Source organism: Numida meleagris, chromosome 11 (assembly GCF_002078875.1).
Source record: "Numida meleagris isolate 19003 breed g44 Domestic line chromosome 11, NumMel1.0, whole genome shotgun sequence".
Lineage (NCBI taxonomy): Eukaryota > Metazoa > Chordata > Aves > Galliformes > Numididae > Numida > Numida meleagris.
The window spans coordinates 588,190-610,699 of record NC_034419.1 but is presented as its reverse complement, the minus strand read 5'-3'; the positions used below and the strand labels follow the sequence as shown (position 1 = coordinate 610,699).

The 22,510-nt window shown below is 44.0% G+C and overlaps 2 protein-coding genes across 6 annotated transcripts in view; one reads left to right on the top strand and one right to left on the bottom strand.

Annotated features, from left to right (window-relative positions):
• Positions 1-17,920, top strand: part of PBRM1 (polybromo 1) — a 67,923-nt gene extending 50,003 nt beyond the window's left edge. For 3 of the 5 annotated variants that reach the window (XM_021409215.1, XM_021409212.1, XM_021409211.1), the window contains 5 exons: positions 3,169-3,370; positions 10,567-10,722; positions 13,015-13,085; positions 14,251-14,467; positions 14,825-17,920. In XM_021409215.1, the coding sequence (XP_021264890.1) occupies positions 3,169-3,370; positions 10,567-10,722; positions 13,015-13,085; positions 14,251-14,467; positions 14,825-14,997 (819 nt within the window). In that variant the 3' untranslated portion in view covers positions 14,998-17,920. Of the gene's footprint in view, positions 1-3,168; positions 3,371-6,172; positions 6,867-10,566; positions 10,723-13,014; positions 13,086-14,250; positions 14,468-14,824 lie in introns of those variants that run through there. The other 2 variants (XM_021409213.1, XM_021409214.1) reach the window with 2 other exon arrangements.
• SMIM4 (small integral membrane protein 4) lies at positions 21,544-22,485 on the bottom strand. Its single transcript, XM_021409216.1, has 3 exons — positions 22,391-22,485; positions 22,057-22,222; positions 21,544-21,823 (listed from the first exon to the last, which is right to left on the bottom strand). Exons 1-3 carry the CDS (start codon positions 22,466-22,468, stop codon positions 21,756-21,758), a joined length of 312 nt encoding a protein of 103 aa, XP_021264891.1. The 5' UTR covers positions 22,469-22,485; the 3' UTR covers positions 21,544-21,755.

Below are 22,510 nucleotides of genomic sequence, written 5' to 3'. Positions count from 1 at the left end.
CGTCTTTGTCGGCCCATTGTAATCTGTTCTATTTATGTCCCCTTTGAAAAGTGTTCTTTTAAACAGAGCTCCTAGGTAAAAGGCACAAGCTTGCTTCGTGTTCTCTTAAACACATGCCATTTATCTAACAACTTTTAAAACCCTGACGTTTTTTTACCCCTTTTCCCTGATAACAAAAGAAGCACGTATTACTCCTGAAAATTAAATGAGTCAAGCCAAGTCAAGCTTGACAAATGGGTGGATGTTGCTTTCCTGCTGCTGTTTGCTGTGAATTAAGAAGCAAAATGGAGGAAAAAGGAGGGGGGAAAAAAAAAAGTGGAATTTTGGTTTTGGTTTTTGCTTTATCATGTGGCTGTGAAAAGGTGGAGGCATGGGTCCTGGTTTATTTCTTCTCATAACACATCTAAAACAGTTATCTGCCTTGGATGGAAAATATTCTGTTAAAAATCATTATATCAGAGATGGAAAATGATGGAAAATGTAAGAATTGAATTCAGAATTCTTAAAAACTGATTAAAGGTCTGTTATCTCCCCCAAACTGATGGGCTGACCTTTAAGTTTATGTTATTAATACACTATTGCAACCATCATAAAGCAAAACCAGCTGATATAGTTGTAGCTGTCTAAGAGCAGAGGCCAAATCATACAGTCATTAGGGTTGGAAAAGACCTCTAAGATCTTCCAGTCCAACTATCCACCTTCCACCAATATTGCCCACTAAACCATGTCCTGAAGTACTACATCTACCCTTTCCTTTAACACCTATAGGGACAGTCACTCTACCACTCCCCTGGACAGCTTGTTCCAATACCACACCACTCTTTCTGAGAAGAAATTCTTCTTAATATCCAGTCTGAACCTCCCCTGCTGCAACTTGAGACCATTCCTTCTTGTCCTATTGCTGTTACCTAGGACAGGAGCCCAACCCCCACCTCGCCACAACTTCCTTTCAGGGAGTTGTAGGAGTGATAAGGTCTCCCCTGAGCCTCCGCTTCTCCAGGCTGAATAATTCCAGTTCCCTCAGCTGCTCCTCATAAAGCTTGTGCTCCAGACCCCTCACCAGCTTTGTTGCTCTTGTCTGGATATTCTCCAGGGCCTCGATGTCTTTCATGTAGTGAAGGGCCCAAAACTGAACACACCACTCGAGTGCAGCTTCACCAGAGCTAAGTTACAGGGGGATGATCATCTCCCTGCTGCTGCTCGCTGCACTATTTCTGATACAAGTCAGGATGCTGTTGGCTTTCTTGGCCACTGCTGGCTCATGTTCAGCTGGGCATCAACCAATACCCCCAGGTCCCTTTCCTCTATGCAGTCTTCCAGCCATGCTGCCCCAAGCCTGTAGCCTTGCCTAGGGTTGTTGTGGCCAAAGTGCAGGACCCAGCACTTGGTCTTGATGAACTTCATCCCACTGGTCTCGGCCCATCAATGCAGCCTGTCTGGGTCCCTCTCTGCAGGCTTACTGAGGATGCACACAATCCCCTCATCCAGGTCATCAGTAAAGTTATTAAAGAGGATGAGCCCCATTACTGACCCTCTGGGGAACACTACTCATGACCAATCGCCAGCTGGATTTAACTCCATTCACCATCATCCTCTGGGCCGGGCCCAGCCCTCCAGCCAGTTCTTCATCCAGCAAAGAGTGTAGCTGTCCAGCCACAGGCTGCCAGCTTCTCCAGGAGAATGCTGAGGGAGACAGAGTCAAAGGCTTGGCTGAAGTTTAGGTAGACTATGTCAGCAACCTTTCCCTATCCACCAGGTGGGTCACCTGGACATATTCCAAATGTATAACTGGATTTTCCTGTTTCTGAATTGAGAACTCCTGAGAAGCTAGGGTATGTTCTTTGTGCACTGTGTGGGGTTTTTTCTTCATTTCTCCATCATAGAGACATATCTAAAGAATTCCTCCCAAAAAGCTAAGTGTTACCCTTAGGTTCATAATGAAAACATTGAAGGTAAATTGCCATTTGAAGATGAATGCAGTGAAGTTTGCAGTAACATACTGGTATGCCTCAGTTCATCTACTGCTTGGCTTAAATTAGTGAGCAAGACTTTCAGAAAGTCCTGGTGTAGCTGAAGCTTTGTATTTCTTTGAGAGATAGGTTTTAGACATTTTTCCCCTGCAAGTATTTGGAAACAATTGTACTCTTCACAATGTGAGAAATTTGTAATGCTCAAGACATGGGGAGAGCCTTTTGAATGTTTTGGTGTTATAAGCATTTGTGGACCTTATTGGTCAGAGAATGGGTGGATTACGATCTCCTGTGACTAATGACAGGTGGTGTCTTACTGGTTGTCAGAATAGGTTAAATTTTTTGGTACCTGGAAATGTCAAAGAGCTCTCAGCAGGAGCAGTCTGTGTGGGAAGAGCAAAGGAGATGCATCTTTAATAGAACAGAGGATTAGTTACCCATCAACAGGTAGGGATGCGAACCTGTTGTGCAGGTGACAGTGTGCTGGGCTGTTTTTCATTTCCAGGGAGAAATGGGTATTTAGAAGATGGGAGGGGAGCAGTAGAAAGGAAAGTTTGGCAGGCAGAATAAAGAGCACTTAAAAATGTGAAAACTGGGGGATGCCACCAAGCACGTGGGAGTTGCAAAGGCCCAGGATTAAATGTGAAAGCAACTCCATACAATGTGTGATGGCAAATAAAGTGTTCTACTTGACTTATGTTGGCAATATTTCTGAGCAGCAAAATGGATGACATGTGGAATTAGCACAATTGTTTGTATTCTCTTTTCACATTGTAAATAGTCACTTGCTGTTCAGCACTTCTGAGTCCTGTGGGTTAGTTTGGAAGGACCTCAGCTAATAGCAATTGTTCTGTGCTGTGTTACTGCACACTTTTGGAAGCCTCAGTTATAAGGTTGGCCTTATGTCTGGAAGGGTTCAAAAGCATAAAGTTATTGTGTTTTGCTTTTTGCTTTTGTTGTGATTGTGTTTTTTTTTTCCCCCACTTGTGTGTTTTCTGTAAATGTGTGCTCTTGTCTCTCAGTGGGAAATGTAGTCTCCCTTGAGAGGCTGTAAGGTTGGCTGGCCCTTGTATACATACATGAGAGAGAAAATAGGGGATGTTTTTACATACTATTTCCTACAGCTTTGATTTTACTTTTTTAATGTTAAGAAACTTCTCTGTTGTATACTTGTGGTCATAACTGCTTTTTCTCACAGTCCACTCCCAAGTCTGTTAAGGGCAGCACCAAGAAGGAGGGATCAAAAAGGAAGATCAACATGAGTGGTTACATCTTATTTAGCAGTGAGATGCGAGCTGTGATTAAAGCTCAGCACCCAGACTACTCCTTTGGAGAGCTCAGCAGGCTTGTAGGAACTGAATGGAGAAACCTGGAAGCAACAAAGAAAGCAGAATATGAAGGTAAATAAAACCTAAAATGTTAAACACTTTTTTTTTCTACTTTTTCTCTCTGAACATGTTCATTACTGTTACTCAGATGACCGGTTTTGTAAAGGAAGATAGTTATCATAGAATCACAGAACGTCATAGAATCATAGAAATCATAGTTATCACAGAATGGCTTGTTGGAAGAGACCTTAACAATCGTCTAGTTCCAACCCCCCTGCTGTGTGCTGGCTGCCCCCCACCAGCTCAGGCTGCCCAGGGCCCCATCCAACCTAGCCTTGAGCACCTCTGGGGATGGGGTGCCCACAGCTTCTCTGGGCAGCAGTACCAGGGCCTCACCACCCTCTGAGCGTAGTTATGTTTGTTGTCTGGGTGTTCCTTAAAGAGAAGTCATATTGAGAGGTGACTGAAGAGGAGCGAAGAGCAGGCTTAAATTGCATAGTGCACAACTGATAATTTAAATGTCTTTGCCACAAATAATCAAATGAACGAAGACAAAAGAAATGTGGAAAATTAGAAGCAAAAGGGTCAGTGCCCTTGTCAACTGAAAAAAGAGGTTGTAAAAGTTTCCATATAGGTGAACTGTGGAGGGGGCAGCAAGAAAGGGATCTTTGGACAAGAAGCTCTTTGGAGTTGTAGTGCCAGGTAAGAAAGCTTACAGTGGAGTGGGATAAAGTTCTGAGTCTGAAAGAGTTTTGGTAGAAAAAAAAAAAAAAAAAACAAGGCTACAGATTCTATTACAATTCTGTAAACATGACCTGTTATTCAGTCTCAGTATTAAAGCAACAGTTTTAACTGATTTTGATGAGAGACTTTGAATCCTTAAGCCAATAAATATTTCATAGGCATGAGATTTACTTTAGAAAGGTCGTCCTCTCCTTCATCCTCTCCTTTGTCCTCTCTTTCATCCTCTCCTTCATCCTTTCCTTCATCCTTTCCTCCTTCACTGATATTGCTTACTGTGTTTCAACTTTATTTGATCAAAATCAAAATACAGCTGATCCTTAACAGCAGGCCCTACTCAAGTCTAATACAGTGGCTTGACATCCAGTTATTATTCCGGTTAATGATGTCTCAGCATTTCTAATATGAAGCCCAGTTTTTAAGCAACTGTTGCAGTTTTAGTGGGAGAAGATAGTACTTTGGATATGGAAGTTTCAACACCCTAGGAAGGTACTGCTCAATTAAGTTATAATATTGCTTTTTAAAAGTGAGATTTGATTAGGTTTTTTTGATATATTTACAGTTTAGGGTACACTTTGATCCTCAGACTAGAAGTTTGCATGCTGTCACTTCACACCCTTAGCCTCATCGCTCCTTTCTGAAGTGCTGGAGGGTAATACAGCATGACTACATGCAAGTTTCCTTTGCAAATGTTGTCAAGGGAAGTGGTAATGCTCTGTGTGAAAGTACTGTGGCCTTACTTTTTTCCTGTTGTAGTTTCCTATTCCACCGTTCTAGGTGTATCTGATTTATTTTATTGCCAGGTCCCTCCCTGCAGCCTTGCCCAAGCAGCAGGGTGGCTGGCACGTCCTCAATTCTGGCATAGAGCAGCTTGGTGCTCGCACTTCCACTGTAATGTGACAGCAGTAACAGCGTCTGTCCTTTGCGTAAGCCCAAGTGCTTCCATTTCAGCCTTCCTCCTTATTTAAATTTTTCCAAAGCTTTTGAGTTTTGGACTGCAGTTACTCCAACTTGTTGTCTGCCCAGGAACAGGCTTGTTTTTATTTGGTTTTGAGGGGTTGGGATGGAGTTACAAGGAGTCCAAACTGTTTGGTTACTACTGTGCATGAAAGGAGAGAAACTCCGCTCCTTCCACTGTGACAAGGGAAAATTCATGCACTCTAGGGTGGGCAGGGAGTAGGGAGCAGACATGGTTTAGCACTTCAATAGAAAAGTGCCTTTCCATGCTCTGCTGGAAAAGCAGTTCGCAGTTTTGATCCATTTTGATCTACTGAAAATTTCATTTGGTATATGTGCAGAGCAGTAGCTGTTTTTTTAGCAGTAGTCAAATAAAGAACAGGCTGCATTGGAAGTGCATGGCTAACTGCACTGTGAGAACTCCTTAAAATAAAAGAATATGTGGGGTTTGAGGCCATGGCTTGTCTTAAGGAGAGAATGATTTCAATTCCTAGCCTGATTGATGAGTGTGAAGGTGAATGCTCCATGCCAAACTTTCAGACCTCTTCAGTTCCCTCTGGCAGTGTTGTTCCATCTATTAGTTCAGTGGTAGACACAGCAGGGACAGACCAGGTAAACCTCGAGCATTGTCCTACGTCATATTCTTCTTTGAGGCACAGCACTCCAAAATCTGATAAAACTGAATGCTTAACAAGAATCTCTCATCCATCAAAGTGTTTCCGAAACTTTTGCATTTGTCTGACTGTTATCTTAACTGGCCAAGAGTAGTTGAGAGGCAGGACAGCTACTTCATCTTTTCTCTAAATGCTTGCTCTACTCTTAAGACGATTATCTCCATTTTCTACTTCAGGATCTACCTTTAAACGTCTCATGTATTTTGTGGTGAGTCACACGTGAGTTGCCTGTAGTATACATAGGAGTTCCTATGCGTCGCCATCTCTTTCTGAAATGACACAAGTGAAAAGGAAGGAGATGCCTTTGGAAATGAAACCGGTCTTACAGTGTATGGCAATAGTGCTAGAAGTTGCACAGGTCCTCTAGGAGACCAATGTGTGATATGCATTTGCAGTCACATACTTGAAAAAACTAGTAGCATTGGCAGGATGCATGTATAACGTGATCTCCTTGATGAACTTTTTAGCCTTGTTTGACTGAGGACCTTGATTGCTGTTTTAGTGACAGTTCTCATCTTTCACCAACTGCAAGAGAACTTCCAGCCCTGCATTCACTGTTGTTAACATTTGCTGGAGATGTGTGCTGCGTTCATTTATCCTTTGTTGTTCCTCATTGCGTCAGTAAGAGATGATGTTCAGAGTAAACAACCAGCAACTTGCATGCTCCAGAAGCACCTTCAGTGGGCATTCGGTATACCTTCTTTTTTTGTTTGCTTGGGGTTGTTTTTTGATTCTCTTTTGTTGTGATTTTTTTCTTTCTTTCTTTCTTCTTCCCATGACCCTTTGCCCTTCCCTTAATATAAAATTGTCCTCTGGTCAGATTCCCCTGCAGTAGATCTTTTGTTCCTGCAGTCACAGTGAGAAACTTGATTGAGATAATGGCCAGATTAATTGTACAAAGGATGCACATGCCTTCCAGTGAACAGCTTAATGTCAGTTAGACATCTTCAGAAAAAAAAAAAAACTCAGAAGGGACCAAAATGGGGAAGATGACAGAGGCAGAGAAAATATTTTTGGTTCATCAAACTGCTGCTAGTTATATTCTATACACTAAGGACCTATCTACAGTAAGGAAACTTTGCAAATGCTTCCCAACTTTGCTACCATTTTTCAGCTGCATCAGTAAAAGTAAAACAAAAATTAAAAAAAAAACAAACACAACAACAACAGCAAAACCACCACCACCAAAACAGCAATGGGGAGCACAAAAAGAAATGGGCCACTGGCACTGCTGAACGCAGCTTGCACCTTGCTCCCAGGCATGGCTGGCAGGCACGGTGCTGACTAACGCTCTGCCCTCATGAAGCTGGTCTAGCTGAGCCGGTGGTGTCCAAAGAGGGAAGGCTTTGCCATGTTGTCCTATTGCAGACCCTGCCTAGTGCTGGACTGCTGCTTCAGTGTTGGTAACACTGGTGTTATTATCCGATTTGTTCCTTTTAAATTTTTATTTTGTTATTTTTTATTTTTATTTTTTAAGAAAAAGATAAAACTTTGTGGAATATTTTTCATTCAAGGTTCTCTAAAAGTCTTAGCTGCAGCCACGTGAAATCAAATCATATGCTGGTTACAAAGATTCATCTGTTCTACTTTATATTTGACTAAAGTATGCCAGTGTTTGACTAGTCCTTTTTAATGAACAGATAATATTTTGAAACTCTGGGTTACAAAACAGAACTGAAAATCTAAAATGCTTTTACAGAGCGGGCAGCTAAAGTTGCTGAGCAGCAGGAGAGAGAGCGAGCAGCACAGCAGCAGAATCCCTCCCCCCGGGCAGGCACTCCTGTCGGGGCTCTTATGGGGGTGGTGCCGCCACCAACACCAATGGGGATGCTCAATCAGCAGTTGACACCCGTTGCAGGTAAAATGTAGGAGCTATGACCATTTTTTCCTCATTCACTATATCAACCCCCTTCATAACTCTGAACACTCTCTTGGGTCACTTTGTTCTTACGGAGGAAAAAGCTCAACCTCTTCAGTCTTTCTTCACGGTGAATAAGCGTAACTGCAGCGGTAGGGTGGCAGCCCGATGTGCCCTGCTCTGGTAGCGAGCCTTCTGGTGGAAACAGGGACAAAGTCTCCTCCTGTTCTGTTTGTATGCAGTTATGTTTATTGGCTCTACTTTGCAGAAGTCATGTTTAGTCCTGCTACAGTAGTGGTGCAGGGAGCTGAATACTCTTTGAGTGTATGCGGCACCAGTGGAGGTGGTTCAGGAGGAGGCAGAGGACTTGTTTTTGTTGTCGGGACTTGAGAGGCAAAACAAAATCCAAACCAGATTTAAAATCCAAACACCAGAATTACTAATTAGGCATAAGCACAGCTGTCTAGCTTCTAGAGTCATTGCAAAACCAAGTATGAAATGTTAACGCTGCTGGTTTTTATCAGGTGATTGCAGAATAGACCTAAGCTTTGAGAACTCTTCTACGCGGTTCCTTTTGTTTGGTTTTTTGCTCGTTGCCAGTCATACTCCAACTTCAGTTCATAAGCAGTGCGTTCAGAATAAACGTGTCCAGATCATACATGAAGACTGCATAGACCACGGGAGATTCTTTTATGACAATCAACTTTATATCTGCGAGAGGACGGATTAGATCTGACCTGATGGGTAGCTTTTCTTCCCCCATTTGTGATTAGGAGTGATTAGGTAGCTTCAGTCGAGGCTGAAGTAGTGCTGAGTTAGGTAAAAATGAATAGTTAGATGAATGGCTAGTTTTTTTGTTTTCTTTTTGTTGTTGTGTGGTTTGATTTGGTTTGTGGGTTATGTTCTTGGTTTTTTCTTTTTTTAACTTAAGGCATTCAAATTATTCCATTCTTTCTTTTGTCCTTTTTCTTTCCAGCCTTGCAGGCTATGGCCGTACTTAGAGCTAATGGCCTGAAGTATTTTTCATCATGGTTTCTAAATCCCTTTTCGGTGCATAGGTTGCAGGGATGTTTAGACTGAAGGCACATCCCTTAAGTAGTTCATGGTCTCCAGGTTACAAAGCATTTGTTTATACTGATATTTCTTTTTTCTTTAAAAAAAATAAAATACTAAAAGAACCTTTGTTCTTTGAACACCTTCCAGATTTTTTCTCTTGCAGTAGTATTTGTGTGTGTGCCTATATTTCCAAAAAAAAAAAAGGAAAACCAGTTCTCCAGTGCTAGTCTTCTTTGTGAGTAATCTACTTCAATCTAGACTAGATGGCGATGACTAGAAATGTCATCATCTCGTGGCTGTTTTTTCTTGGTTTGGTTCCTGCTTTTTGTTGTTGTCACTTTTCCAACTAAATGAGTTTCCCTCCTTCCTGCAGTAGCATCCTGAAAAAGCACACCTCTGTTCAAGGCCATGAGCTCACTTCTGTTCAAGCGGTTAGAAGTTCAAGTCTCTTTACACAGCCATTGTGAAATACTTCATTAAGAGGATGACCAAGTGGATCTTTATAAATTCTTGCTGGTTTTGTCCCATTTGAAAAATGCAGTCTTTCTTCTTTTGGTTTCCACAAGTCTTACTTGGAAGTGTCTCATTCCGTGCAGACTTTTCACACCTTCCTCCATCTTTAAGTTACTGAAAGCATTCAGTTGCTTTTCTCTATTTCAGAGACCTTATTCATCACAGGACTTTTCTGTGGTCCACAGGTGCAAGAAATCACAATGCCTTCTGAGATGCAATTCTCTCAGTACTCAGCACTCTAGTTGCTTGTAAATCTGGTGACTAATCTAGCTTGGATGTTGGAGCCACTCGAGCTGTTTGGATCCTGAGCTCACAACAGCTTTGCTGATGAAAAAATGTTCAGGCAGAGCTGATGTTGATTTTTTTGGGGGCAATTTTATTCCAGAAATCTCTGCTCTGAAAGTTTCTTCTATGAGTTACTTGGGGTGTGGCAAAGACTTAGTAAGTGATTGCTTGGAGCAGGAGAAAGCCCAGCAGTTCTCATTTCTAAACTTACCTTTCTTCTCTAGACTTGCTTCTGTCCCCTCTCAATCTTTATGTTGTCTTTCTAAGACCTTTCTTTGCTTCTGTGACAACATGTTAATTTAAAAGTGTAGAAAACTAACAAGAAAACAGGCAAGTTTAAGTTCTAGGAGCTAGCATACTTACATTGTCTAGGTTCGCTTGAAGGATAGCAGTAAACCTGAGTCGAAACTGGAATAAGCCCTTAAGTCTTCTTCCTCATATGCGGAAAGACAAAATTATGAGCAGCAGTGCTGTATCTTTGTTTTCCCTGTTAAGACGCTTTGAGAGCATTGGGAACAACATTCAGTGAGGGGCCAGATGAGTTCCTTGTCAGCTCTTTTACCTCAAGTGCTGTGAGTGCAGATCCCTGCAGCCCAGCGCGGCCAGTGCTCTCCAGCTTCACATCATAGTGACTTCTTTGGTACTGAAAATGGTGTAAGAACAGTCACCACTGTCACTGGCTTTGATTTTAAGTATATGAATGTCCCGGGGCTTTTAAATGTAAATTTTGCATATGCACTGCAGAAAAACATGCAGATCTTTATTTTTTGTGGTCAGGCTTCTGAGCCAGCCCACACACCAGGGCTGTGTGCAAAGCTCGTGTAGTTAGTGTTGTGTTTGTAACCTGTATGCAGACGGCAGAGCTTCAAGCTGTATTAAAATTGCTTGTCAGTAACATTTAATTGTGGCTGAATTTATTCCTTGTGTTAACATGGCTCAATATTCAGCATTTATTGCCCCCGTGAGAAACGTACAAATACACTAAATACTAATTCATCAAAAGTGTAGTGTTTCATATTGATAACTTTATTTCATTTTTGCGAGATACTAATTGTAGTCTCGTCTTGCTGTACTAAGGGTGCTTTCAATTTTATTTCATTTTTTTTGTGGATAGTGCATGATTTACTGTATAGATCATATTGCATGTCATTGATGCATGTTTGAAATTTGTTGTGTCCTTCAAGGCATGATAAGTGGCTATCCACCGGTGCTGCCACCTTTGCAGGGCCCAGTTGATGGCATTGTTAGCATGGGCAGCATGCAGCCACTTCACCCAGGGGTGCCCCCACCCCACCAACTCCCGCCAGGTATGCCAGGCATCCCAGGCATCCCACCGCCCGGTAAGAACTCATCCTCATTCGCTCCTTGTTTCATTGTCATGTACTTGCTGTTTAACCAGTTGTTACAGGAATTATCTGCAGCTTGTTTTGATCATAGCATAGTCAATTGTTTCTGAACATTGCAGGTTTGTTTAACTGCAGCGCAGATGATGCACTGCTGAATACAGGGGGCATGTGCAAAGCAATTACGTTGACAGAATACACATCCAGTAGAGGAGCAGCAAAAGGCCACTGGAGAAATGTGAGGCTGCTCCAGCAGTGGTTTTGCACCAGCCAAAAAAAACCTGAGAATGGCATGAGTTTATCAGAGGTGTGACAAACTGCAGTCAGCCTGTTCATATCCCTGTGTCATTTGAAGAGTGTTCTCCCACCCTCTCCATCCTAAAGTGAAATAAGTGAATTTCAAATTAAATTGGAAATGAAATGTATTGCTCTCATTTCTTACTAAGCTCCCTTTCAGTGTTAACTGATGAGCATTCTGGCTGCACTTGATGAACCCAGCTGTGTGGGACCCCTCGGCCACTGCACACCATCATACATCACTATAAAACGGCGTGCAGATTGTGCCTTGTACCTGGAACTGGAAACATTTGGGAGTAAGGTGAACTGACTATGCTATTGTGGCCAAATTCTTATTTTTTGAAAGTATGTTTACTCCACATTTGCTATTTTCTTGCCACCCTGTTGTTGACAGGTAAGGCTGAACAAATCATAAAAATTTTTCCAGCATTAATGCCAGTAATGGCCATTTCATGGGGAAAAATAGTCGACTGCCCTCTCATCCTGTTGTCTGTGGGTTCTTCCAGTAATCACCTCTGATAACTCATGTGGCTGTTAGACCCATCCATTCAGCAGTTAAACAAACTGTGGGCAGAAGTTTGTCTCCCCTACCCCTTTTGCGGCTGCGTTGACCAGAAGCCCTGTTAGGGCTTTATCTGTCTGCAAATTGTGATGGTTGGATGTTGTTCGCTTGCTTTTGTTTGTTTTTCAATCTGTCAGCGTTAGGTGTCCAGCTTGCATCTTCGCCAATAGGCAAGATTCACTGTAAATTCACGTAGAGTAGAAGTGCCGTGTGTCTGAGCTTGCCTCCAACTCACCACAGCGCTGACCTGTAAGCACGCAGCAGCAGCAGCAGCATGCAAGTGTTTGGAGGCGACTCCAGGACAATGCATTTCCTTGCGCAGCGTTTCCAGCTGGGCTGTGTGTATGATGGCTAAAAAGGAGTGAAGCAGTGCCAGGGATGGAGGACCATGCAGGAAGTGGTGCTAGATGGGGGCTGGGTGGGCTCTGGGTGAGGCTGTGCTGCTGGGCAGCTGAGGGTGCCCCCTCCAGACTATTCACTTTGTACCAAAGCAGAGATCAGTGCTATATCCCACAGCTTGCATTGTCAGTGTTTTTCCCAACTTCTGACTTAGTACAGATGCATTTAAGATGGGAAGTTGCAATTGAATGGAAAATTAATTTGATATATGCTTTAGCGTGCAAAATGCAGTGACGTGTCTTCTGGTCACTGACACAGAAATCTGCCTGCAAATTCACACCTTAGGAAGACTCTTAATTATTATTTTGCAGCTTTTGAAATGAAGGAATGAAATAAATGGCATGAAGAGAAAGAAAAGTAGCAACATGCATGACTTTTTTTTTTATGTATGTCAAATAGCAGGAACTGCACACTCCGATTTGTACACGGGTGGTATCTGCTGCATTGCATGCAGTAGGGAAATGCCTCTTCATATGGTTGGGAAAAAAAACTAACCCACCTTTTTTTGTTTTTCTACTATTTTTCTGTCTCTAATATGAGACTATTTGAGATGAACTTGTACGTGGTGTTTTATATGAGTGAGACGTTACAGAATTTATGCAGTGGCTTGGCTTCCTTCCTGCCACGGTTGCATTTTATACTATTAAACACCAGGAAATATTTGGTGTTGCTAAAGCAAATCAGCTTCTCCCTTTTTGAGGATTTCAGAAAGACTGTGTCAAGCCAAACGAATAATGAACGAAATGGTGTATTAAGGGAGGGGAAAAAAAGATTAACTTTGCATTTCTGTAGCTAGATGAAATTCAGCAGGCCACACGTCAATGCTGGGTAGTTGTTTTGGTGCCTTTTTTTTTTTTTTTTCATTCAGAAAATTCCAAAGTGTTCTTTATTGTGGGAGAGTGGGATATTTGAATGTTCCTAAAATAGCTTTAAGCAATGATTTCAGAGTATAAATTTGCATTGTAGAAGACCAAAGAGGTTTTTCTCTCTGCTCTGAAGTAAGACTAATCGTTGTATATTTTGGAAAATAGGTGTTATAGGCCAAAACGTGTCCCCCATGGTAGGCACTCCAGCCCCTGGAGCGAGTCCATTTGGACAGCAGGTGAGTGTGAGTCCTTTTTGCATTATTTATGAGGCTCCAAGGCTCTGGATTAGCATTTAAACAGTTAAGACATGTAAGGAATGCACACAGCCTTTTGTAGAGAGAACAGAAACCCCAGATGCACTTGGATAAATTCAGAACCAGTTAATACCTCACTCTCGTGCATGTTTGTATTTCTCAGTTGAATCGTTAATAGACTATTAGGGTTCTGCCCAGTGGGATGAGTTCTGCAATATAAGCAAAACAGATTTCTTTTCCTTTCTGCTGAACTAATACAAGTCATGTAAACACACAGTTAAACTGCTGGCAGTTTAGGCTTTGCAGGCATTGGAGATGCAGAGGGGATGGCGTCCTCTTTCTCAGCCATGGCTAAATGGCTAAGAACTGTTCTGTTTCACAAACCAACAAAGCAGATGTTCATTGGCCGTTTTCATCTGGGAGTTTTGATGGCAGAGATGATCAGATGTTTGTTCTCAATGTCAATATAGATTAAATGTTCACCACACTTTGTTTTATTGACTAAACTTGCATTTGGTGAGGGGGTGTAAAGAAAACCAGAAGTTCAATGAGAAGGCAACGGAGTGCATATGTCATGGCAGCAAGTTATTTTAGACCGTAGGTTGGCTCTGCTAAGAGTTCTCTGCTCCTGCTCACTACTGCTGGTTAATTACAGTGGTGGGAATTCCGTGGGACGGGGATTTTTGTGTGACTGCAGTTTTTTGCTTGACTGATGTTAGCATTTATTCTGTGGAAGCATCCCAGTCTTCCAAGGATCAGGATTGCTTTGGATTATATGTTGCAGAGATCCCTGAAGCAAGATAAAACCCCACACCTTGCACATCACAGATTTTCTGGTCAAATTTGGGAAAGCATGAAATAAAAATGAAGCAAGAGGAGTAATTAAGAGTAGTGGGAGAGCAGAGAAATGGTGTAGTGATGAGAAAACGTTTTCTGTTACTTGAGGTTAGTTCGCACATCTTCTCTCTGTACATGCCAGTGACCTCAAAAGTCATTGCTGGCTGAAGTAGGTTGTCTTCTAGGGAAATCTTTTCTGCCTTTGGTTATAACCAAAGTTGTGCTGGATGAGGATGCTATGATGCATGGTGTGAACCGGCTTCCCTGCAGCTCCCCCAGACGCCATCTCTCTGTCGCCTTGCTGTTGCAGATAGGAATCCTCGGCCCGCCAGGACAGCAGGCACCCCCTCCATATCCTGGGCAGAGCCCCGTGACTCAGCCGGTTATGCAGCAGCCCTCAACTCCAATGTTCGTCTCCCCTCCACCAAAGACTCAGAGGCTTCTTCATTCCGAAGCCTATCTGAAATACATCGAGGGACTCAGTGCTGAGTCGAACAGTATTAGCAAGTGGGACCAGACCCTTGCAGGTAAGGTTTTTGGCACAGAATGGGATGTTTCCATACAGAACGCACTTCCTTGTAACTGTTAATACTTTTGGCTTTTATGGAAAATACCAAATTAATCTGATGCTTATTTAGCAATTGCTTGCATGTGTCAATTTTATTAAAATCTGGGAATCAGACTGGGAATACATGTTATCAGTCGACTAATTCCATTAACGGTGTATAAATCTAATAATCAATTGTATGTGCTCAAATATTGGGGGTAAAAGAAATAGTGTAAAATTATTTTCCTTGTTTTTGTAGAAAAATGGTGGTGAATATCAAAGGCAAGGCCAGCGTAGTAAAACTGGTGGATAACCAGACTGTTTCTTACCCTTTCAGCACGAAGACGAGATGTCCACTTGTCGAAAGAGCAGGAGAGCCGCCTCCCGTCACACTGGTTGAAAAGTAAAGGGGCTCACACCACGATGGCCGATGCTTTATGGCGTCTTCGAGACTTGATGCTGCGAGACACCCTTAACATCCGCCAGGCGTACAACATAGAAAATGTTTAGTCGCATTATTGCTTCTTTCTTTGATACTGGCATATAGAGTTTTGTGGAACAATAGCTGTTTTAGTTACTGGGTGGGGAGAGATAACCAACAATAATTTGTATTGCATTTTACTGTACATTGCGAGACCATTTTTATATAAGGACACTTTTAATAAGCATATTTCAGTTTTTGTTATATTAAGTTGACTTTATCAAATACACAGATTTTTGCATATGCTTCCTTTGTTTGAAAGGCAATTTCATATTTGGTTAACTGTAGTCAAGGATTCATCTTTCTTACACTTTATTGCTGAGAATCTGATGCCATTGTTTTTATATAAAAGAAGAAAAAAAGAAAACAAAGTATTTACAGATTGGTACAATGGAATGTGAAATTAGTCATAGTTTACATCCTAGAGGAATGTGTGTACATGTGCTTGTGTGTGCTAGCCGCTTCCAGCGGAAATCTGGCTTGGATATGAACAGGAAGGATCTCTTTGAAAGAAGCTGAAGGTAAGGTGAGCTTTGACACTAGGGAAAAATCACATTTCAGGTAAATACCGAGGCAGCTGAATGGGCCACAGCGATCACGGAAGTGCAGGTGCAGATGGGACGAGGCTAACCTGACCGCTAATGTTCTCTGGTCCCGTCCAGGCATTAACTCTGTAGCCAAGGCCATTATGATCCCAAATCAGTAACAGAATACGTGTGCTGGCGTGCCTGTGGAAGGTGAAATCTTTCATCTGCTGTAACCTGCTTTGGGCGCTCTGTGATGTCCCTGACTCCGGGCAGTGGGAAGGGAACGCTTCTTCCCTCTGCAATGCAGTCTGCATGTGGGAGAGGCCACAACTTTGAACCAGGTTGGGTCATGGAAGGTAAGTTAGAGAAGGGAAGCTGAGTTCTTTTGTTAGTAGAGTCACGTGGTTTCTAAATCCACACATATTCTGTTAGTGATTGGGTACCGTAAGACATTTTTCTATTAAGCGTATTGATTCACATTAATGAAAGTTTTACAAGGCAAGATTTGAAATTTAACACATGAATTTGATTTCAAAATAGTACTGTAGGTTCAACATACCTAGTGCACTGGAGACATAGAGTACTTGCATTGCAGCCTTCAGAGGGTTTGTGCTTCTGTTGTTTAGCTCAGTAAGGTATGAGTAGGCTCCTCTTGCCAAATTTTGAGGTTGTTACTGCCTTTGCTGAAGACTGAACTGTAGCTAACTAACCTTTCGGACTGCAAAGCTGTTTGCTTTCACATACTCAATTTCGGAAAAAGAGTGCTCTTGGATTGCATTAAATAACTAGGAAGACAGTACTAATTTGAAAAACAAACAAACAAAAAACTGTTGGCACAAACGTGGTTACTGCAACTCAGTCCAAAAGAATAATTCACTGATACGCCGCTTTCCTTCTGCTTCTAGAAATGTTTATCATTTGGAAGGGTGTTTTAAAGTCTGCTAGTACAGAACACTTTTGTGTTCATATTGGCAGAAGGCTAAATGTTTTTCTTCAGATACTGGGTTCTGTTTGGTGATGTAATTGATACTGACAAGGGAAGGGACAGGCAAGTATAAACTATTCTTAAATGGTACTGGCTAGTTCCCCTCCTGTTCCAGCCATACAGTCATTGCACAGAAAACTATATAATTACAGGTAGGCACTTACGGATGTTTTAGGACAGGTGTACACTGGGATATGAGGAAAAGGGAGCCAAGCTTACAGGAAATTACAATGGAAAACTCTACAAGTAGAGCACCTGTGGTACAGAAATTCTTTACTGGCCTTTGTAAATGACTACGTTTGTTCAGTAACATAGAAATGGAGTACACTTAGACCTCCTCCATCTGTACACAGTATCATCTTAAATTTAAATTACTGTAGGCTTTGCTATTTTAGCCACAGAGACGAGATGTTGAAGCGAATCAGGCAGCAAATCCTAGTTTCCAAGCACTTGGAATTACCGTGGGTTGTAGTAATACCACCAGATCGTCTTGTTCTCAGCATGAACAAAAACTACACCAAAGAACCTGGGATGGATTTTAGTTAACTTATTGTTCTATTTATTTTCTTTGGAGGACTGGATGGGACTCCCTTCGGAGCCTGTGTAACTCAGATTTTTAATTTATCTGAAGGCTGGTGATGAGCGGATGTGCAGCACTGGCTCTCCCACCTGAGCAGCCGAAGCGCTGCTCTCACTGCTCCCTGGCCCAGGGGCAGGATATTGGGAATCCCCGTGAAACCTGGGTCCTCCTGTAAGGCAGTGCAGAGCACTACCACTGAGCCACTGGGCTGGCCCTAATCAATTCTGTTAAGCTTTATTTATTTCAAAACCGTGTCTCTGCATAGGAGATGTTTCAGTTGATTGCAGGAAAAATTAGGATACGATGGCTGCAGTCTAGAATCCAAAACCAGCACAAGAAACTGTTTTTTGACTCTGGTTTGGGGGGAAAAAAAAAAAAAAAGACGTCTGTCTTTTCCTCTCTTTGTGGGTGTTTGAACCCCTCGTTTGTTTTCCACTGCTTTTCATTGTATTGGCATAAATGAAACTTTCCTAGTAAAATAAACGTATGTGTGGGAAATGGTTGGCTTCTGAGAGAGTGGAAAATAGATCGATTTAGGACCGGTATTTTCATAAACCACTTGGAGATGAGTAATAATTATTTGTTCTCTTCCTCAGTCCTTCTCTTCCATGAGAAAATTTACCGTTTCTGTAAGAAAAAAAAAAAAAAAAAGGAAAAAAAAAAAGTTGATGTTGGTGACTTTTTATTTCAGCACATGATTTTGGACCTGGTTAATCCCTGTTTGGCTTCTCATTCGATCTTGTACTCCCAAGGGTTAAGCTGATAACCAGGTGTGTAACATGTATGTACCATCACTTTGTTTACCTGAGTCTTTTTAATTTGAATAAAAATAGTTTGCAAAGTGTTTTGGATTAACCAGGTTTGAGTGTCCCATGAAGACTTCTGTTGGGATTTTCCTTCAAGTCATTCTGGCTGGTGCTGACGCCGATTTTATTGAATCCTTCCTATGTGCATGCATGCGTGTGGGTAAAGAATCTTTTTCTATTGTCCTGTGTGTTGCAAGTCACATCTGCTGGTGGTAAGAAGAGTGACGTTGAAAGGAGCCATAAGGAGCACGAGGGGAGCCCTGGAAAATACATGGTGCACCAAGCAGAGGTGATAAGATGCAGTCGGGTCTGTTTGCCTCCACATTAACTGCTTTGAAAATAAACAGCAAGCCTTAATTTCGTGCTGGAAGCTAACCTGGTTCAGGGCTTCTTTTATGTAGCTGGATAATGAAGGGAATTAGAAAAGTAATGTGGAAAAAGCGTCTTTTATCCAATAAAATTAAAAACTGGGATGGAAGTTCTCTTTAATAACACCAATGGCAAGAAAAATTAGATGATAGCAGCCTTCTTTTGTGTTGGGGTGCCTATGACGTGGTTTGCAGAGAGCTACTTAACCAGAGCAGATTTATTGTTATATTTAATTAACATGCATTAAGATCTTGGACTCGAGGCTGCAGCTTGGCAGAACTGCCACCCTCCTGGAAGCCTGTGGGTGGGCACACATGGAGACTAATTCTAGTCGTTTTTCACATTGCATTTGGTCAGCGTGAAATACTGAAGGTCACTCGCAGATCTACGTAGCCTGCTCCCAGCAGCAAACACACTGAGTGGAAGCAGTGTTTCAAAATAGCTGAGTGCTTTTAACATCAAGAAAGGGGATCTTGTTCGTTGACAGGTGAAGTGTAGATGCGCAGTTTAACCTCTGTTGAAGGAGGCAGCAGGCAGACATGAAATCAGGGAGGAGGATCCCAAGTTGCATAGCAGTACCAGTTGCTGGTCTGCGCCTGCTCAGTTTTAGCAAAGGATGCTCTGCAGCCTTTGGCAAAAAATGATGATGGATGCTCAGTCCAGCCCAAAGTCTGTAACCCGCTTCCATCAGATGGCTCACGGAGGACTACAAGTAATCCTCATGCTTTGTGCCAAGCACAAACACCCAAGAAGGACTGAAAGACATTCCTCAGGAAGTCACGGTCCCGTTGCAAGTGTCTGCACCTCTCAGGAGCAGCTGTGAGTGTAGGCACAGCTTGGGCCCCACTCACCACCTGGGAAGCTTGGGGCAGTGATGCTTTGCTTGTGCTCAGAGCCTCCTGCTGCAGCTGCTGTGAGGGGAACTGCTGAGCCTGCTGTTCACAGGTGCTGTGCTGGCACCAGGTGAATTCCCTGCAGACCAAAGAGACGTGCTTGAGCCCACAGCTAGCAGGGCTGACACTGAAAGCTACGTCCTGGCTTGCTCCCGCAGCATCCAACAGAAATGCTGTGTTCCCAGTGCTGGAATGAGCAGCAATCCTTCAACCCAGAGAGTGGGTGTGGAGTAAAACCAATCTTAAATCCCTGCCAGGTGTGCTTGGCACTGGAATGGGCTGGGACTGGGGCTCCAGCTGCTCTGCTTCCAGCAGTAGTGGGCTAGCACTGGAGGATCAGCGCTAGCAAGCACCGAGGAATCCAGAAAGCCAAGCTTCGTCTTCTGTCACTGCAGTTCTGTATTGTCTCTTGGCTGAAATAGAACGATGCCAGCTCAGAGGATTCTCCTCCTGCACTAAGACTGGTGCTGCTGAACTCCCCGCTGCAAACTCATTGTGAGCCAATGGCACTCTCTTTCTGTGTTTGCTTAACTGGAGACACCAAAGCTAACTTCCTGTGTGCCCGGCGCTCTCACTGCAGCAAAATAACAGCTTCGATGCAAAAAAAATTGGATGTTGATTTGCTGAGGTTGGTGAAATACTGCTACTGTTATGGGAGTGCTATGAGAGGCCACGGGGAGTATGTCCACACCAGGCAGAGTGCTGAGACACAGCTAGGGCACCCAGCTTTCTTAAAAAAAATCCGGAAAAAAAAAGAAAAGAGAAAACGAAGCACCAGCATAAAAAACGCCCAAAGGCTCTAAAAGTAAAGGCAGATAGAACTGAAGTATAACAGCGTTTCAGTACAAAGTACAGCACAAAATCAGGTGGTGAAGTGCTGGCACTGCTGCCCAGAGCTGTGGGTGCCCCTCCCTGGAGGTGTCCCAGGCCACGGAGGGGCCCTGGGCAGCCTGAGCTGGGGGGCAGCCAGCCCACGGCAGGGGTGGGAGGGATGGTGGCTTTAGGATCCTCTCCAACCCAAGCCATTGAACGATTCTATCAATTTTCCATTAATATGGCTTTCCATTATTTTACTGCATGTATTCCTGCTGTCAGGATTTATGTCAGAGAATGATCACAGAACCACAAACGTTGGAAAGGACCTCTAACATCACCCCCCCAAACCACCAGCCCATCCCCACCATGCCCACTAACCGCATCCCTCAGTGCCACATCTCCACGGCTCTTGAGAACCTCCTGGGGTGATCACTCCACCACCTCCCTGGGCAGCTTGACCTCTCTTTTAGAGAAGAAAATTTTCCTAATATCCAACCGGAACCTCCTCTGGTGCAACTTGAGGCCATTCCCTCTTGTCCTGTATCAACGACCAACGAACAAGCTTATGCATGTACACAAACTTGGACTTTGCCTCAGAACCAAAACCAAATGTGAGGTTATTCCTACTCAGGTAGATAGTTTTCCCTCAAGCAATTAGTTTGCTGTTCACTCGAGAGCATGCAGGGGCACTGCATTCTGCCAGCTTTTAATCTCCTGAAAAAACAAGTTGCATCAGTTCTCCAGATCAGGTCCTCGGAGGACAGCAGCATCGTGGCTTCCCTCTGCTTGCAAGATGAGTACCCACATGGTAAGGTCTTGAGAACAACTACAGTCCTCGTAGACAACGAAACACCTGTGGAAAAGGCAACCAGGAGTTGCACAAGAACGCAGGTGAGCGTAGGAACTCCCTTGGGGTTTGTTTTTAGGCTGATGCTTTGATCTTAAGAATTGGCTGTCTGGAGAACTGTCAGCAAATACCATCAGAAATAAAAGCAATTGTATTTGCATTAATATATGCAAGTAACAGCGGCAATACTGTACCAGTCACCTTAATGCATTGTCACTGACGTGCTTCTTCACACTTCAGATCTCGTGTTGCTGTGATAGGGAGTAAAACAAAACAACAACAACAAAAAAAACAGTTCAGGATAGCAGTTAGCTCTCTTTTCCTTTGGGATGTAAGGATCTTGCAAGCAGAATTCAGTCTTGCAGTGGCCACACTAGCACAGCCCTCCCAACCTGTGCCGGCTGACAGGAGAATGCATCAGACTTCTCTTCCCCTCAGCCCGTGCATCATTTTGTAAGAGCCACCACAGTGGGTAGTGCAGTGGAGCAGAAGTGCAAGGATGACTTTCCACAGCAGCACGGGCAGAATAAACACCAAGCTGTACGCCTGTCCTACGGTACCTAGTTAAAATTACACAACATTGGAAAGAACACAAATTGGACACCAGAGCAGCTTCCATCAGTCCAGAGCAATCTAATGGAAAATGAACGTTTCCTTTCTGCCGCGATGTATATGAGATATGTAGCTTAACTGTCCCCCGTCGGTGTTTTCAGAATGGTGTTTGCTCAAGCAAAGAGAAGCAGCAGCCAGACTGTGTACTCAGTTCAGTTTATTTCTAAGTACCAACCCAACATTAAACTGGTGGCAAAGATACATGGGTGAAGAACAACCTGCTACCAGCACCAGAGAGTGCCTGTCACCAGCTCCTCGTGCACAGACCCCTTCTGACCACCACCACGCCAGCAGTGCTTCTTCGACAGAAGTGCAACGGAAACACTGAGATGAGTCCCTTGGAGCCCTTCAGCTAAGATTCACCCTTTTCCATCCTTGCCTCGTACTGTCTTTCAGATCGTTTCCTTCGGTAAACATCATCTGTGCCAGAAAAAGGCTTTATCAGCGTTTCCAAGAGCAAAATGACACCAATCCTGTCACACCATGGCAGCACGGCTGGGCTGGAAGGGACTTACAGCCCCAACCCCACTGCTGCCCAGCGCTGCTGCCCCCCAGCCCAGGCCCCAACACGGCGCGGGCACCCCGAGGGCCGGGCACGCACAGCCCCAGTGCCCGCGGGCTGCCAGAGCGGCTTTCAGCTTCGCCCCACTCACAGAACGTCTCCTTGCCGATGCGGACGTTGATCATAAACCACTCCATGGCCCCGCCGAGGACGAAGAAGAAGGGCAGCAGGCGATAGGCGCCGAGCCGCTCCCGGCCGGGCACCAGCTGCAGCAGGCGCCTCAGCCGCCGGCTCACCAGCATGGCCGGGGGCGTCACCTGCCAAAAAGGAGGGGAGGCGCGGAGGGTGTTGCGGGAAGGTCAGGGAGAAGCCGAGCCCGCGCGGTGCGGTGCGGTGCGGCACTCTCCCCCTTCCCAGCCGCCGAAGGCCGCAGCCAATCGGCGCAGGGCAGCACAACCCTTCGCACGCGAACCCGCGCCCCCCACCTCCCCGCGCCGCCCTGGGACCGCGGGCCGGAAGGACGTGCTCGGCGCCACGTGACGAGCGGCGCGCCTGGCTTTCATTGGCGGCGGCGGCGCTGTGGGTGGGGCCGCGCTGAGGGGCCG

What these genes read in the sequence shown, in the direction of transcription:
- SMIM4 (XM_021409216.1), bottom strand. Translation starts at nt 22,468, where the DNA reads ATGAAAGCCAGGCGCGCCGCTCGTCACGTGGCGCCGAGCACGTCCTTC. An exon ending in TCCCAGGGCGGCGCGGGGAG is followed by an intron (nt 22,223 to 22,390) that starts GTGGGGGGCGCG and finishes CCTTTTTGGCAG; the next exon opens with GTGACGCCCCCGGCCATGCT. An exon ending in CATCGGCAAGGAGACGTTCT is followed by an intron (nt 21,824 to 22,056) that starts GTGAGTGGGGCG and finishes TTTCTGGCACAG; the next exon opens with ATGATGTTTACCGAAGGAAA.